The sequence below is a fragment of the Budorcas taxicolor genome, chromosome 11, assembly GCF_023091745.1.
Source record: "Budorcas taxicolor isolate Tak-1 chromosome 11, Takin1.1, whole genome shotgun sequence".
Classification (NCBI taxonomy): Eukaryota; Metazoa; Chordata; class Mammalia; order Artiodactyla; family Bovidae; genus Budorcas; species Budorcas taxicolor.
This window is the reverse complement of record NC_068920.1, coordinates 109,777,874-109,796,403: the sequence shown is the minus strand read 5'-3', so window position 1 is coordinate 109,796,403 and position 18,530 is coordinate 109,777,874. Positions and strand designations below refer to the sequence as shown.

At 39.7% G+C, this 18,530-nt stretch overlaps 1 protein-coding gene across 1 annotated transcript in view; it reads left to right on the top strand.

Moving 5' to 3' along the window:
* Window positions 1–18,530, top strand: part of DNAH6 (dynein axonemal heavy chain 6) — a 284,682-nt gene that overhangs the window by 30,911 nt on the left and 235,241 nt on the right. Inside the window, exons 5-10 of the mRNA XM_052648894.1 lie at window positions 1,851–1,985; window positions 2,075–2,195; window positions 3,027–3,141; window positions 5,268–5,436; window positions 8,287–8,403; window positions 15,459–15,659. Coding sequence (XP_052504854.1) covers window positions 1,851–1,985; window positions 2,075–2,195; window positions 3,027–3,141; window positions 5,268–5,436; window positions 8,287–8,403; window positions 15,459–15,659 — 858 coding nt within the window. The remainder of the gene's footprint in view (window positions 1–1,850; window positions 1,986–2,074; window positions 2,196–3,026; window positions 3,142–5,267; window positions 5,437–8,286; window positions 8,404–15,458; window positions 15,660–18,530) is intronic.

Here is an 18,530-nt window from a genome sequence, read left to right as displayed (position 1 = left end):
GATCTTCCTGACCCAGGGATTGAACTCGAGTCTGCCACATTGCAGGCAGATTCTTTACTGTCTGAGCCACCTGAGAAGCCTCATTTATAAATTGTGTGTGTGTGTGTGTGTGTATATATATATATAGTGTGTGTATATATATATGTATATATATTCTATATAGCAATACAATTGACATTTGTATATTGAGCCTGTTTCCTAAAATTTTGCAGAATTTATTATTGACTCTAGTAGTTTGACTGTTGTGTTTCAGTTAATTAATTAAATTTTTATTGGGGCACAATTGACATATAACATTACATGTTTCAGGTGTACAACATAGTGATTTACAATTTTTAAAGGTTATATTCTATTTATACTTATTATAAAATATTAAAATAACGCTAATGCTTATCACTTTCAATGGGCGCTCTTGATATACCAGCCCAGGAATGAACCGCCTAACCCAAATTCCATCTGAAATTTGCTAACAGCAGAAACAATGACGAGAGGAAAACACAAAACAGCTTCAGTCTCTGTTAAATTCACAACTTTCACTTCTGTCCTTTATGCTTATAGCCAGATATTTAAGTTAAGCCAAAGTAATTTCTCAGATTTTATATATATCCCCCAAATTCCCACTGTGAAACTCTCACTTTTTGGCAGACCATCAATACCAGTTTTGCTGTCCACCTGGATCCTAGCTATTTATCCCTTTACTAGCAGAACTTGTATTTTTGGTTCAAGGACTTTTTCTCCATAATACACTGGACTTTCTTACTTTTGCTGCCCAATTGTGATTACAGTCTCATTTCTACTCCTGCTTTCATAGTAATTCATTTAATATCTTATTTCAACTCAGAGACATAGCCTGTAAACTTCTGCTTCTTTTTTAAATTGAAGCATATTTGATTTCCAATATTATATTTTGCTTCTTTTTATCATGAAAATTCCTCCTTGAGATGAATCTTAGGGGCTACATGACTTCCTAGATGTTTTCTCAAATAAATCTCTTCACTGAGGACTCTACTAATTGTAACTTCCTTTTATTTGTACTTAGAATAAATAATTAAAACACTATTTCATGAGGTCTAAATGACTATTGTTTGTCCTGTTTTAAAAACTCCTGGAAAGGAGTCCAAGAGTGTGCTGTATCTAATACTTAAACCAGTGTCACATATAAGTAAATTAAACTTTTTAAAAAGATAATGCATCTGCTTCTCCTCTGATTAGATTAGAAGCGAGCAGGAATGACCTAGAAACAATCTTGGAACATATGTCTTCAAAGCCAACATCCTAGAAGCCAGATTTATGATGATGGCATAGTGGAAGATTAAGTTACATTATGTGACATTATTCCACAAATAATTCCACTCATTCTCCCAGACCACATTGCAAAATAGATTCTTAATAGTGACTGTTACCCGCTGAAATTGTGGAGTTAAATTTGTCTTTGTTCTATATCATAGCCTCTTAGATCAATAGATGGGCACCTCCATTATCATGGTGACTGGACATTGTGAAGTCCTTAGGAACACTAAGAATCTTTTACTAGCTATTAGTCAAACCTAGTGAAATTTAAGATATTGCCCATTCCTCTGTTTCTTGCCCTCAACTTTATAGCTAAAGCATGTGTATTCAAAATGAAAAGAAAGGAATTAGACAAATTAAATCTGATAATTAAAAAAATACTTCCAGAACAGAATTTCAGAAGTGTCCCTTTTTAATGTATGTTCTTTGTAGTTGTAGCTGAAATTAACATATAGAACTATTTATTTTCCTTAATTCCCATTCTTCCTTTCCAAATATTTTATACCTTTAAAGTTAAGCTTTTTTTAACTAAACAATGATAATTTTTTATTTTCATTCAGTATTTGCGACCAGCTCTCCTTAAAATAAATGAATTGTGTTATCAATTGAGTTTTATGGGGCTGTGTTCTATTGAAAAATATCATACCTACACCCTGCAAGAATTTAAAGCTGCACAAGTTGTACGGCTCGGAGAGGTGAGAAAATTTGTCTATCAGTTTCAAGAGTTCTTCCCCGATTTTCGGTACTTTGGTGCCACTAATGATATTTATTCATCAATGTCTAGGTGACAGAGCGCCTAGAAGAATTTCGAAATGAGGCAAAAGATGTGGTCAGAAAAGCTTGTCGAATTGCTCTGCGTGCTGCAGGATTTATTCCTGATGACTGTGCACGTGAATCTTCTGAGGGTATGAAAGGGAAAGAATGCCACTGGACCGGAAGTGGTGGCTTTCTAAAATGTTAACTTGTTTTCTTTCTACTTTTCTTAAGTTTAAACTGCCATTGTTCAGTTGCTAAGTCACGTCCAACTCTTTTACAACCCCATGGACTATAGCCCATCAGGCTCCTCTTCCACGGGATTTCCCAGGCAAGAATACTGAAGTGGACTGCCGTTTCCTTCTCCAGATCTTCCCGACCCAGAGATTGAACCCACGTCTCCTGCATTGCAGGCAGATTCTTTACCACTGAGGCACCTGTGAACCCCTAAGTTTAAAATAATGATCCTATATTTCAGTTATTCCAAACATTGCTTGATAGATTATAAATTGATTGTATATTTTAAAGTGGGGGAAACATGCAAATACTGAATCTTTCTTGCATTACCCCTGCTTGTATATAGTATTTCTAAACTGGTTTACAGAACCTTTCTTTCACAAGCATTTTATAGTTGACTCAGGGTCTCTCTGCTTAAATGTATGTCCGACCTATTAGTATAGACAATCTCAGGACTGGCCCCACCTGGCAGGAAGGCTAAAGGAAAATTTTATGCAGGCAGAAAAGAAGAGTAAAATCAGATGCTATTAAAAGGAATGTTAGTAAGCTGTCTAGTGCCTTTTGTTGAGTTGAAATCCTTTGATGTGGAATTTGTTTGGGTAACTGGGTTATTTCCTGGCGTCTGAAATATCTCATGAACCAAAGCATTTTGTAAGTTTTGAATTTTACTTGTCTCTTAATGCATACTGAAAGAAATGGAATTTTTACAGAAGGATTCTTGTTACTGCCTCTTCTGTTGTTCATAGGTCGTTTTAAAATGCCAGAAAGCGGAAGTTTCATTGAGTTGCCTACAGGAGACTCTGAGAAAATGACCTACACAGAGCAGGCCAGCAAAAGGCATCACTGCATGAGGCTGACATGGTAAATGGTTATTCTTTCTTTCAAGAAAAACTAGAGCTTCCATCCTTCTCATGTTTCATTAAAAGTCAAAGCCTTCGGGACTTCCCTGTTGATCCAGTGGTTAAGACTCCACACTCCCAGTACAGAGAGTGAGGGTTCGATCTCTGGTTGGAGAACTGAGATCCCACGTGCCACACAGCACAGCAAAAAAAAAAAAAAGCTTTTTAAAGTTAAAGCCTTTATCACAGGATTTGCTAGTAGAGGGATTTGGGGGACCTGATAACCTGAATGAGGGCCCCAGAAACCCACCCCTCCAGCTGCCATCCAGCAAAGCATCCAGAGAAAGTGGTAGGTATGTATGTCCAAGGGCCGAGGACTCCTCGTTGATCTCTAAGGTTTTGTTTCCCTCTGGCCCAGTCAGGAGCATCAGGCAGGTGGTAGTAAGAAGCCAGGCACATAGAGATTTGGAGTCTTCTCCAGTGGATCTGACAGTAAAGAATCTGTCCGTAATGCAGGAGACCCTAGTTTAATCCCTGGGTTGGAAAGATACCCTGGAGAAAGAAGTGGTAATCCACTGCAGTATTCCTGCCTGGAGAATTCCATGGACAGAGCCTGACAGGCTACAGTCTGTGGGTCGAAAAAAGTTGGACACAACTGAGCGACTGACACTTTGACTTTCCAGTGATCTGGAGGGCCTGTTCCACCTGTCTTGGTCCCTAAAGAATTACAGGCAGCTGTGCGGCCGCACCAAGTTCCACTGCCTTTCTGAGTCAGGTTTTGTCACCAGGAGACCAGAAAACAAAGTCTGCCTTCCAGACTTCACCAGGACCTTCCACCTGCTTGAAGTGAAGTGAAAGTGAAAGTCACTCAGTCATGTCCAACTCTTTGCGACCCCATGGACTATATAGTCCATGGAATTCTCCAGGCCAGAATACTGGAGTGGGAAGCCTTTCCCTTCTCTAGAGGATCTTCCCAACCCAGGTCTCCTGCACTGCAGGTTGATTCTTTACCAGCTGAGCCACAAGGGAAGCCCAAGAACACTGGAGTGGGTAGCCTATCCCTTCTCCAGCGGATCTTCCCAACCCAGGAATCAAACCGGGGTCTTCTGCATTGCAGGCGGATTCTTTACCAACTGAGCTATGATCCACCTGCTTACGCAACTGGATTCTGCATCATTCTAAAACCTCATCACTGCAAGTAACCCTTGCAAACAAAATAATCAAATACTACCTGAAGAGTGTATGTGGCACTAGAAAACACTGGTGACTGTTACTCTATGTTCACTAACTTGGTCCAACTTTTACAGCTATTTGATTAACCTTAATTGTGTCCCAGTCCTGGTGGCTGAGATGGTAAAGAAACTGCCTGCAATGCAGGAGACCCAGGTTTGATCCCTGGGTCAGGAAGATCCCCTGGAGAAGGGAATGGCTACCTACTCCAGTATTCTTGCCTGGAGAATGACCTGAACAGAGGAGCCTGGTGGGCTACAGTCCATAGAGTTACAAAGAGTCGGACGCAACTGAGCGACTAACACTCAAATGTGAGATAATCGAATAATAATGCTTGTATTGCAACAGAAAGCAGTGACGCAGTCCCTGAGACTATTATCATAGGCTAGAGGCACCTTAGGCTCCCCTTAAGCAGAATGAAAAGTTACTCCTAATGCCTTGCTGACTCAGTGTGCATTCGAAACACTCAAGTAGGGAAGCATTAAATTTTCATCTTGGGGTTAGCAGTTGCTGTCCAGCAACAATTATTGAATAGCAAACATTTCATTACCATTAGAGTGTAAGTCACAGATGTGTATTTACTAATTTCTTCGTTAAAGCATCTTAAAAAAAACCTCTTATGGCCCTTTGGCTAGATGAGTTATGTGCTTTTTTTCATAACTATATTGCTCACTAAATATCCTATGAAATGGCTAGAACGTCTAGCTAAATTGATGCTATATATTTGAGTATGTTTGTGTTTTAGGGTGAAGAATGTCTAAGAACAACTCTTCTGGACAGTAAATCCCTGATATCACAATATAAATAGAAAGTCAAAGAGAAATTATATTTTAAAATTTAAATACTTGCTTTAGAGTCACTTTCAAAAATATGTAGTGAGTATAGAAAACTGAAGCTGTGTTTTTTTTTCTTCTCAAGCTTTATTCGTCTAAATGACTATCTAATTGAGAATACAATGCACGTCCTAACAGTAAATTCTGCTAGCTCTCTTTTGAATTACCTCACTGACAAATTAAAACGAACACCTTCAGCAGATGTCATTCAGAAATGGATTACAGAAGAGAAACCTGAAGTCACTGATAAAAAGGTAAATTCAGATACAATTAAGAAAATTCACTGGGAAACATTCATTGAGAAGTGCTTGCTATGCTCTATGAATTATGCTATATTTTGTGTACTGGAAACAGTAGGAGAAATGCTTACAGGGTTTCACAGTATAAACAGTCTACTATGCACATACGGAATGGAAGAATGAAAATCAGCATATCAGCAAGTATCTAATAGCAGACAAAACATTCATTGTGCTGAATATTGCAGTCACTCTCACAGGCATTTGCTAAAGATTCTTTATGTGTTCACTCCATAAATATTCCTTAAGTATCTACTGTGTACCAACCCCTATGCTCAGTGTTGGGTACAGAGTGATGAAAAGCATAGACAGAATACTTGCCCCCAAGTAGCTTATAGTTCAGGGATCATTGTGAGCATGAACTGGCAGAGAAGCAGGTAAATTGGTATAAATGAAAGAGATAAACAGTGGTTTTAGAGGCAAGAAGAAGAAACTCATGGGAGCAAACCTTGGTGCTTTCAGTGCATAACCTCTTGGGAGGATGTTGATCTTAGAGTAATTTGAGATGTTTGAGATTAAACAGTACAAATGAATAGTAGCAATGCATTCTAGAGAGAAGGCATGTTATCTGTTATCCGAATAAACTTTCCCCTAGTCGATCCTGGATTATGGCGCCATCAGTTCTGTTCAGTTGCTCTGTCGTGTCTGACTCTTTGCGACCCCATGGACTGCAGCATGCCAGGTTTCCCTGTCCATCACCAATACGTGGAGCTTGCTCAAACTCATGTCCATTGAGTCGGTGATGCCATCCAACCATTTTATCCTCTGTCATCCCCTTCTCCTCGTGCCCACAATCCCTCCCAGCATCAAGGTCTTTTCCAATGAGTCAGTTCTTCGTATCAGGTGGCCAGAGTATTGGAGCTTCAGCTTCAGCATTAGTCCTTCCAATGACTATTCAGGACTGATTTCCTTTAGGACTGACTGGTTTGATCTCCTTGCAGTCCAAGGGACTCTCAAGAGTCTTCTCCAACACCACAGTTCAAAAGCATCAATTCTTTGGCGTTTAGCTTTCTTTATGGTCCAACTCTCACATCCAGTATGAAAAGGCAAAAAGATATGAAAGATGGTGCCATACCAGGTACCGAAAAACACAGCAAAACATGTTTATCTGGTTTCCTCAAGCTTCCTACCTCTATATCTTTATATATTCCCAGGAAACCCAACTATGCAGTTTCAAGGGCTGGTGCTCTTTGTAATAGTTTTCATTTTCTCTAAAAGTTCAATTTTAATTGCATATGTCTTTTCATTACTTTCTCTCCTCCCTTGTTCTTAGTTCCTTTTTTTTTCAATACTATCACATTTTGAAAGTAACATTTATCTTTCTAATTGTAAAAGTAATATATGCTAAGTGCAGAAAATTTGAAAAACACAGAAATACACAAAGAAAAGCAGTCTCTACTATACCAAGACATCCATTTCCAAGGGTGAAAAGGCAATCATACTTAACTTACTGCTTTATCAGCTGCTTTTTCCACTTTGCAATGTATTATGAAAAATCTCCCAAGTCGATTTGTATTTTTTTTCCATATAACATTCTCACATAGAAATGTATTATACATCTTGTAAATAGTTTTCTATTGTTGATCACTTTGCACTACTCTAAATAATGCTGCAAAGAACATCTTTATCTATACGTTTTCCATGCATCTCTGATTTTTTTCCCCTTAGAAGAAATTTATAGATCTGGAACTATTGGGTCAAAAATATGTTCACTTACTAAGACTTTTGGAATTGATGCATAAGTTCCCAGAAATTTTTGTGTCAGTTTACAACCTTTCTAGCAATGTTCAAGAATGAACTTTTGCTCACATGCAGTCTAGATGTTATCATTCATTTCAGTCTTTGCCTGTCTGATGGATGTAAAGTAGTGCTCAGTTCAGTTCAGTTCAGTTCACTACTTTAAAATGTTATGTCCCTTTAACTACCACCCCTGTACAGGACAAGGGGATAGGTGCTGTGACGAGAAAAATCTGGGTTTTTTACCTTCTCCAGATCCTACTTTCTCATGGGAGTAATAATGATACCTACTAAGACCCACTACATATGGTTGGTATGAAATTTACATGAATACGCAGCTCTGTCTGGGAATCAGTAAATACTCGATAAATGTTACTGAATAAAGTATCAAGAGAAAGAGAAAGAAGAGGATATTGACTGGCATTTCCTTTAAAAAATTTCAGATTATGATCTTGGCCCATTTTTCCATTTAAGTATATTTCTGTTTACTGTCAGTGGTCATGTTATTAGTATATATTCCTTTTGACTATATCAAGACATTTGTATTTAAATATAATCAACCTTCCATCTGCTATATCCATTACTGATACATTTTTCCAGTTTGTGGTTTGCCTTTCCACTTCGTTGATAGTTTTTTTACAAGGAGAGAAGTTTTACATAATTGCATAATCTTTCCATATTTGCCTTTATATTTTAATTTCTATGGTAGTATTCTTTGAAAGACATGCCAACATTATAAAATCAGCCAATTGTATAAGTTTGTGGGCCTTCTGTAATACAGAGGGTTTTTTATTTTAGACCTTCATACTTAATATCTTTAATGGCCTCCTTGGTGGCTCAGTGGCAAAGAATCCAACTACCAATCCAGGAGACGTGGGTTTGATCCCTGAGTCAGGAAGATCCCCTGGATAAGGGAATGGCAACCCACTCCAGTATTCTTGCCTGGAGAATTCCATGGACAGAGGAGCCTGGCAGGCTACAGTCGTTGGGATCACAAAGAGTCAGGCACAACTTAATGACTAACCAACAACAACTTATATCTTTGTAACACTGCACATGTGCTCATTGCAGGGGGCCCCTGTGTTGGAGAAGCAGGAAGAAGATGAGTCTCTTGTTCCGATGTTTCTCACAGAACTGATTTTGACAGTCGAGTCACTGCTCTTTCAGCCTTCTTTGGAAGATATTCTGGTATGTGTTTCCTCCCCTAACATCTGTGTATAAATAACTACTTGGAAGATGAAGCAGTTGTTCTACTGTTAAATGATGAGCAGGTTCACTCTTGTCACTTCTCCAAAATGATCGTAAGAAAAAGGCAGAGCATTGGTTCTGTGCACAGCATGGCTTCTACATAAAAGGTATCTGAAAGTTTAGCACATTTTCTTTCATTTGAGACAGATTAGGGGCTTGATGGGGTATACTATCAGAAGAATATAGTCTGTATATGAATTTAGAGGACTTCCCTGGTGGCTCAGATGTTGGAGCATCTGCCTACAATACGGGAGACCTGGGTTCGATCCCTGGGTCGGGCAGATCCTCTAGAGAAGGAAATGGCAACCTACTCCAGTACTCTTGCCTGGAAAATCCCACGGAGAAGCCTGATAGGCTACAGTCCATGGGGTCGCAAAGAGTCGAACACGACTGAGCGACTTCACTCACTCACTCATAGGCATCCTTCTAATGTGAGTCCAAGAAATCGCTGTTGTAAATACCACTTTGAAATCTTTTTTAAAATATGTCACATTTAAGAGGATTTTATTGTTTTGGTATCTATTTTTTAATTTTTTAATTGGAGGATAATTGCTTTACAATATTGTGTTGGTTTCTTCCATACATCCAGTTTTTGCTATGCTATGCAGTCAATTGCCACTAGATTGGCCACTTAAAGCAAAAGCCATTTATTACCTCCATCTCTGTGGGTCAGGAGTCTGGGCACCTTTTAGCTCCTTCTCTGCTTCAGGGCCTCTCTAGGCTGCCCTTTGGGTGTTGTCTGGACTGAGATTTCCTCAGAGGCTTTACTGGAGAAGGATCCACTTCCAGTTTTCCTCAAGTTGTTGTGAAAATTCATCTCTAAGCAGCTATAGGACTGAAGTCCATGGTTTCCTGAGAGAAGTCAGCTGACAATGTCTGCTTCTTCAAGACCAGCTGGAGAATCTCCTTTGAGAAGGGCCCAATCTCTCTTTTAAGAACTTTCACTTGATTCAATCAGGTCTACCATGGATCATCACATCCTTTCTTTTTTAAATATGTGTATTTATTTATGGAGTTATGGATTTATACGTCTATTTATGTATGGATTTTTGGCTGCGCTGGGTCTTCATTACTGCATGCAGGCCTTCTCTAGTTGTGGTGGGCAGAGGCTACACTCTAACTGTGGTGTGTTTGCTTCCCATTACTGTGGCTTCTCTTGTTGCAGAACACAGGCTCTAGGACTTGCAGGCTTCAATAGTTGCAGCATGCGGGCTCAGTGGTTGCAGCACATGGGCTTAGTTGCCTCATAGCATGTAGAATCTTCACAGACCAGGGATCGAACCAGTATCCCCTGCATTGGCAGGCAGATTCTTAACCACTGGACGATGAGGGAAGTCCCATCACATTCTTGATTAACTCACAGTCAATTATGTCTGCAAAGTCCCTTCATCTTTCCCTATAACGTAACCTCATCATGACTGTGGCATCCATCATGTTCACAGATACTGCCCATATCCAAGAGAAGGGGATTATACAGGGCATGTAAACCAGGGAGGGTGGATTCTGGAAGACATTTTAGAGTTCTGCTTTCCTCCTTCAGGTACAAGCACAGATTAATAGACCAATCAGAGACTATATTTTCTGTCCTTAGCTGGTGTGCTGTGGTGCAAAAGCACTAGGAATCAGGATCTCTAGATTCTAGTCTTGGCTTTTCAATTAGTAAGCTTTTTGACCTTGGGGAAACCACTTACCTCTCTGAGGCTCAGTACATGCATCTGTGAAATAAGGAGGCAGGTGAGTTTTAAGGTTGCTTCCTCTTCCAACAATTTTTGACTCTGTACTTTATGAGATCATCAGGCTTGTTTAGGGTATTTACAAGGATGAGCAGCCTGCTGAGGTCCCTATGGTTGGACTCTCTCTCAGGAGTTCCCAATAATAGAGGCACTGGATTTTCGTGCCCTTTCCAGGCCAGACTATTCATAGCCTTAACATGGAAGACAGAGTACAGGAAGATAACACAAGAAAGCTCTGTCCAGCTAGCAGCTGGCTATTCTCCTTAAGCGCCAAGGGATAGGCCTTGAAAACCTCAATACTTAATATTTCCTGTTGTAGGACCCTACTCCCAACATGAGTGTTAGTCGGTCATTCGTGTCCAGCTCTTTGCAACCCCAAGGACTGCAGCCTGCCAGGCTCCTCTGTCCATGAAATTCTCTGGGCAAGAATACTGGAGTGGATAGCCTTTCCTGGATCTTCCCAACCCAGGCACTGAACCTGGGTCTGCTGCATTACAGGTGGATTCTTTACCATCTGAGCCACCAGGGAAGCCCAACAGGAGTATTTTTAATTCCTAGATAAGTTGTAGGCTAAGCACATTCATATGTTCACACCACAGATAAGATTTTGCTTCATGTAGCCCCAAATTAGCCAATGGCAGTATAAACAGAACTGTCAATCATGAATTTTCCATTTTTTTCCTCACTCTTATTTTGGTCATTAGTCTTAGCATTTCAAACATGCATACACACATAGAGCTTCATCTAAAGGAAAAATTATATACTCAAGTCTTGACATCTGACATTGTTCTTGCTTGGATTAACTATGGTCTCCTACTACTTGATCCAAATACTTGATCCAAAAGATGATGCTGTGGAAGTGCTACACTCAATATGCCAACAAATTTGGAAAACTCAGCAGTGGTCACAGGACTGGAAAAGGTCAGTTTTCATTCCAATCCCCAAGAAAGGCAATGCCAAAGAATGCTCAAATGACTGCACAATTGCACTCATCTCACACACTAGTAAAATAATGCTCAAAATTCTCCAAGCCAGGCTTCAACAATACGTGAACTGTGAACTTCCAGATGTTCAAGCTGGATTTAGAAAAGGCAGAGGAACCAGAGATCAAATTGCCAACATCCACTGGATCATCAAAAAAGCAAGAGAGTTCCAGAAAAACATCTATTTCTACTTTATTGACTATGCCAAAGCGTTTGACTGTGTGGATCACAAGAAACTGTGGAAAATTCTGAAAGAGATGGGAATACCAGGCCACCTGACCTACTTCTTGAGAAATCTGCATGCAGGTCAGGAAGCAACAGTTAGAACTGGACATGGACCAACAGGTTGGTTCCAAATAGGAAAAGGAGTACGTCAAGACTGTATACTGTCACCCTGCTTGTTTAATTTATATTCAAAGTACATCATGAGAAATGCTGGGCTGGATGAAGCAAGCTGGAATCAAGATTGCCAGGAAAAATATCAATAACCTCAGATATGCAGATGACACCACCCTTATGGCAGAAAGCTAAGAAGAACTAAAAAACCTCTTGATGAAAGTGAAAGAGGAGAGTGAAAAAGTTGGCTTAAAGCTCAACATTGAGAAAACTAAGATCATGGCATCTGGTCCCATCACTTATGGCTGGAGATAAGATGGAGAAATAGATGGAGAAACAGTGGAAACAGTGGCAGACTTTATTTTGGGGGGCTACAAAATCACTGCAGATGGTGACTGCAGCCATGAAACTAAAAGACACTTACTCCTTGGAAGAAAAGTTATGACCAACCTAGACAACATATTAGAAAGCAGAGACGTTACTTTGCCAACAAAGGTCTGTCTAGTCAAGGCTGTGGTTTTTCCAGTGGTTGTGTATGGATGTGAGAGTTGGACTATAAAGAAAGCTGAGTGCTGAAGAATTGATGCTTTTGAACTGTGGTGTTGGAAAAGACTCTTGAGAGTCCCTTGAACAGGAAGGAGATCCAACCAGTCCATCCTAAAGGAAATCAGTCCTGAATATTCACTGGAAGTACTGGTGTTGAAGCTGAAACTCCAGTACTTCGGCCATCTGATGCAAAGAGCTGACTCATTTGAAAAGACCCTGATGCTGGGAAAGATTGAAGGCAGGAGAAGGGGATGACAGGATGAGATGGTTGGATGGTATCACCGAATCAACGGACATGAGTTTGAGTAGCTCCAGGAGTTGGTGATGGACAGGGAGACCTGGCATGCTGCAGTCCGTGGGGTTGCAAAGAGTCGGACATGACTGAGAGACTGAACTGAACTGAACTGAATACTTGATCCAACACACATTTTTCTATTCTTTCCTGTTCCTGTTGTGTTTAACAGACCTCTGATTGCATATGACTCTTATTTACTGCTCCCACCTCTGGAAACAGACTCCCCCTTGGTTAAATTTCTCTTGGTTTTACTCCTGTGGCAACATCTTTTCCTTTTCAGTCCTCTATTTTGGAGGATCTTTTTTGTCTGAGCTTTGACTGCTATGATCCTTAAAGGCTCCCTCCTCCTCACATGCTATATATTCTTCCTGGGTGCTTGTATCTGTGCCCATTGTTCTAACTACTGCTTCTAGAATGGCATCTTTAAATGTATATTTGCATACAGTACTTTTCTTCTAGGCTCCAGACTTAGAGTCATCTGGAAATCTCCACAGTTAAGACCAACTCACCAAAATAAGGGCTTCCCAGGTGGTACAGAGGTAAAGAATCCACCTGCCAATGCAGAGGACACCAGAGACGAGGGTTTGATCCCTGAGTTAGGAAGATCCTCTGGAGGAGTAACTGGCAACCTGTTCCAGTATTGTTGCTTGAAAAATCTCATGGACAGAGGAGCCTGGTGGGCCACAGTCCATGGGGGTCACAAAGAGTCAGACCCAATTAAGCGACCAAGCACACACACACCAACATAAATTAAACTTATCAACTTCTTCCAAAACTTACTTTTCCTTCTGTATTTGAATGAAAAGCAGTACCCAGATGCCCAAGCCAGCAATCTTGGAGTCATCCTGTGCTTAGTCGATCAATCGTGTCCGACTCTTGTGACCCCATGGGATGTAGCCCTCCAGGCTCCTCTGTTCATGGGATTTCCTAAGCAAGAATACTGGATTGGGTTTCTATTTCCTTCTCCAGGGGATCTTCCTGACCCAGGGTTTGAACTAGTGTCTCTGGTGTCTCCTGCGCTGCAGGCAAATTCTTTACCCAGTGAGCCATCAGGAAAGCCCTGATCTAGGATCTAGGCATCATCCTAGATCCTCCCTTACTCTTTGGAATCAAGTCCTGTGTGTTGACCTTAGTTGCACCTCCCTTCAATGAGAACCCCATCCCTGCTGTGATGGTCTCTTCTCACCTGCCTGCCTCTCTACCTTCTAGTCCATTTTCTACATTGCTGACTGCAAGATTATTTCATAGGCATACCTTGTCATGTCACTTAAAATTAAATTTCTCTATTGTCTATAGTAGCATTTTCAAAGGACGCTCTATAAGATACTGATAGACATACTAGGAGGCAGGGGGTTGTGATATGCATTTACACATTAACAAATATGAAAACATCTTTTTAACAGATCCAGAGGAAAATCCTGTTTAGTTTTGCTTAATGTGAGGTTTCTTCCCCAACTTATCTGACCTTGGGACACCTTTAACTCAGGGAAGGCAATGGCACCCCACTCCAGTACTCTTGCCTGGAAAATCCCATGGATGGAGAAGCCTGGTAGGCTGCAGTCCATGGGGTCGCTGAGGGTTGGACACGACTGAGCAACTTCACTTTCACTTTTCACTTTCGTGCATTGGAGAAGGAAATGGCAACCCACTCCAGTGTTCTTGCCTGGAGAATCCCAGGGATGGGGAGCCTGGTGGGCTGCCGTTTAGGGGGTCACACAGAGTCAGACACGACCGAAGTGACTTAGCAGCAGCAGCAGCCCATGGTCATAATCTGGGGAATGCTGGACCACCAGCTCAGCATCACTCACAAGCCTTTCATGAGGGGTCGACTGCATCACAACTGCATTTAACCACACTGGCACTTACGCTGCAGCACACGGTTCTGCTGCCCTCCTTGGGCCTCTCACATACAGTGACTTACAAGAACTCTACTTCTGTCTTGTACACTTGAGAAGCTGCTGCTCATCTTTTAAAGTTCATCTCAAGAAGTACCTTTTCTTTATATCATTTAGATAGACGTTTATTATAAATTAAAAATTAATTTGTGCTCACTGAAGAGAATGTGAAAAGCACAGAAAGACATTATTAGCAACATTGGTCATCCCATATGCCACAAATAGAAATAACCTTTTAACATTTTTAGATGTTTTCTCCAATTTTGTTTTAGTACATACTGATATATACCAACAGACTTAACTGGCCATGAGATTTACATATGCATTTTTAAATGGGATTTATACACCAGTTTTATCCTCTCTTTTTTTTTTTTATAAGCTTTGTAACATTATATTATTAACTTTTCCCATGTCATTCATTAATCAATCTTTGGAGACACCATTTTGAAAAGGTGCATAATTTTCATTTGTATAAATATACTATAACTTAACCATTCTATTTTTGAACACTAAAGTATTTCTCTAATTGGTTTTTACTATAAGTATTGCTTCAGTGAGTGCCGTTCCACATGATCATTGTTTACATACCTAATTGTTCTCTAAAGATAGATATCTAGAATGGAAACTACTGCTCAAAGAATATGAACTTTTATTGATTGCCTGCTAGTCTGCCATGTCTGACTCTGCAACCCCATGGACCACAGCCTGCCAGGTTCCTCTGTCCATGGAATTCTCCAGACAAGAATACTGGAGTGAGTTGCCATGCCCTTCTCCAAGGGATCTTCCTGACCTAGGGATCAAACTTGTGTCTGTTATGTCTCCTGCATTGGCAGACAGGTTCTTTCCCACTAACACCACCTGGCAAGCCCTAGCCACCCTTTAAACATTCCCTGATATTCTTAGGCTATCTTGGCCTTCTTTCCCTTATGACTTTTCTGGGTTTTGTTCATATTTCAAATGAATGTAATATATTCATCTTAATGTGTTGCAATTTTTTGCTTATCAATTTCTCTCTCAATTAGAAAACATCGTTCCTAAACACAGGGGCTGTGTCTTCTGATTTGTCATATACTTAGAGTCAATGTAGTATTTGGTATGGTTGAATGAATTATTCTTATTTATTTTAGTATTTTAGAAAATTCAAATTTTTTAATAAATATACCCTTATGTGCATTTACATTTTTGTTTGTGCTTTTCTCTCTAACAGGATGGTATTTCAGGTGCAATTAATCATTTCCAAAACACTGTGTTATCAGTTCCTAATCTCGTGCCTGATTCATATTTTGATGCTTTTACCAGCCCTTACATTAACAACAAAATGGAAGAAAAAACTTGTGGGTTTGGTCCAAGCTTATCAGCAGTATTTGATGATGATAAGAATTTTCACACAATTATCTTCCAAATAAAGGTATATTTTCTTTTACTAAAGCCATTTTTACAATACTTTAAATTTTTAATTAACTGAGCAACATATTTTCTTCCTGTCTTATCTTTAAATTGAATGCTACTTAATCTCTAGATGGTTAAGAGATTTTTTTTAAGTCCTAGTATATCAGAGCACTGATGATAGGAAAGAGACATAAAGGCACAAGCTATTCAAGACTTGAATAACTTCTAAGGGAGAAAATAAGGTAGATACAGGGTGCTCGGGGCTGGTGCACTGGGATGACCCAGAGGGATGGGATGGGGAGGGAAGAGGGAGGGGGGTTCAGGATCGGGAACACGTGTAAACCCGTGGCAGATTCAAGTCAATGTATGGCAAAACCAGTAAAATATTGTAAAGCAATTAGCCTCCAAAAAATAAATAATTAATTATTTTTTAAAAAAGGAAGAAGAGGCATTATTCGAACATTGAGTGGTGCAGAAGAAATAAAGCAACTGATGAAAAGTTAAGGTCCTGCTAAACAAAACAGAACCAAAAAACCAGAATATACCTGACTCCCCACAATCAGAAGATAAAATAATCTGCACATTGCTACACTTACAAACTAAAATGCCTTTGAATTATAAATCTTATAAATTACTCCAAATCCATGAACCAAATTAATTAAAATATATTAAATACATGAGAAGTTACCATAAAGAAAAATCAGAAAAATGAAGGTTAAAAAAGCTAATGAATATTCCTTCTTTTCCCCCTCAAAGCCATGAAACAAAAGCTGTACTGTAAACTCAAGTATATAACATCAAACACATATTCAAGCCTGAATATGTGTGAAATAACATATCAAAAATTCAAATTTTAAAATATAATTGGTATTGTTTTAAGACAAAATTATCTAAGAAATGTAGACTAAATTTCATAGTGTCCAAAGGTGAATAAACTGAAACTAAAATTTAAAAGACAGGAAAACAACCAAGAGAATAGAATGAAAATAAGCTAGTGTTTGTGCATGTCCTCAGCTGCTCAGTCCTGTCCGACTCTTTGCAACCCTATGGACTGTAGCCCACCTGGCTCTTCTGTCTATGGAATGCTCCAGGCAAGAATACTGGAGTGAGTTGCCATTTACTACTCCAGGGGATCTTCCTGACACAAGGATAGAACCCACATCTCTTGTGTCTTCTTCATTGGTAGGCAGCTTCTTTATCACTGTACAAGATATAAGAAAAAAAAATGGTTAGAAAGAAAATAATCAAAATAGAAAAAAGGCAAAGAAAGATAATATACATATAATTGAAGTCTCTGAAGAAGAAAAATAAAACAAGGTGTAGAACAAGCACATAACTACAGTCCAAGAAAAGAAACTGTGAATCTATATACAGAGTACCTTGGGAAACTGACCCAGACCAATTAACTCTGAGATACATACTCTTGAAACTACTATCTTTTAAAGAAAAAAAATTTTTTTCCTCCAGGTCTCAAAGCAAAATAATAACCTAACATATGGAAACAGCATCAGGCTTCTCAAAAATGTCATATAAAGCAAGGTGATGATGGAACAGCACTTTTTAATGAAACTCAAGGGAAAAAAGTGTGATCAAGAATTTTTATCTAGATAAGCCAGTCCTTCAAGTAGCAAGGCCATAGAAAAAGTAGTTTTAGAAAGACAATGTGCCCTAGAGAACTTGATGCTGATCTGGAGTTTTTGTGGAACAAAGATGAGTTTCATTCAATCAAGAGATATCTGGTAAAAAGACTGATCTTTCTATTTGTAGATCCACATGTAAGAAGCTTGGAAGTTGCCACTCCATCCTAACAACAAGTAAAAAGCTGAACACATTGATTGAACAGACTGTTAATGGGTCTGGAAGAGAGGCGAGGGCATAGGGAAAACCACAGCCCTCAAGACTGGAGAGACAGAGAAATACATACAGGGAGTCATGGTTCTGAGAGCAGAGACTCATGGGCAGAAACCTCAGTGAGAACCAGTGCCAGGACGGGAAAACCAGAACTGTAATTGGTACTTTGCTGGAGGCTCAGTGTGAACAAGTCAGAATAAAGCACTCAGGGGACCCAGTTATAGGAGACTCCCACAGTGTTATGAAATTTACCTGCAGGAGCTCAACCAGGTTCTCACAGTAAATATTAGAAAAAGATCTCCTCATGCTTCCAGCAGGGAGAGGGGAAAGGAATCATTTGAAATACATCAGAGCACTCTGTTCTTAACAAGGCCTGCCCTTAGAGGAAATTAGTTATCCAGAGTTTAATTTGCTAGTGTATTGTCAGGTCTTTACTGACCTGAGGGAAGGGAAATACACAACTCCAGCCTACTCTAGCCATCCTGTCCCACCTAAGGAGAGAGGGGGGGAAAAAAGCGAGAGACATTTATGATGATACTCACAGTCCAGAGGCACTGGCTTACTAAAAGACTGAGACCTAATCAAAGGATGAAGGTAAAATATATCCCCTTCCCTGACACATATCATCCTCTAACTAAGGACCTATTAACAGCCATTCCTTTTACCAAGTATATGACATCCAGTTATCAAAAAAAGTTATAAGGCATATTAAAAAGGGAAAAAATTAGAAGACAGTAAGTATCAGACCCAGACATGGCAGGGGTATTGGACATATCAGACCCAGAATTTAAAGTAGCTATGATTAAATAATCATACAACTATGATTAATAGTCATTGGAGAAGGAAATGGCAACCCATTCCAGTATTCTTGCCTGAAGAATCCCATGGACAGAGGAGCCTGGGGGGCCAAGGTCCATGGGGTCACAGAGAGTCAGACACGACTGAAGTGACTGAGCATGCATGCATGATTAATAGAACAACTATGATTAATAGAATGGGAAAGACTAGAGATCTCTTCAAGAAAGTTAGAGATATCAAG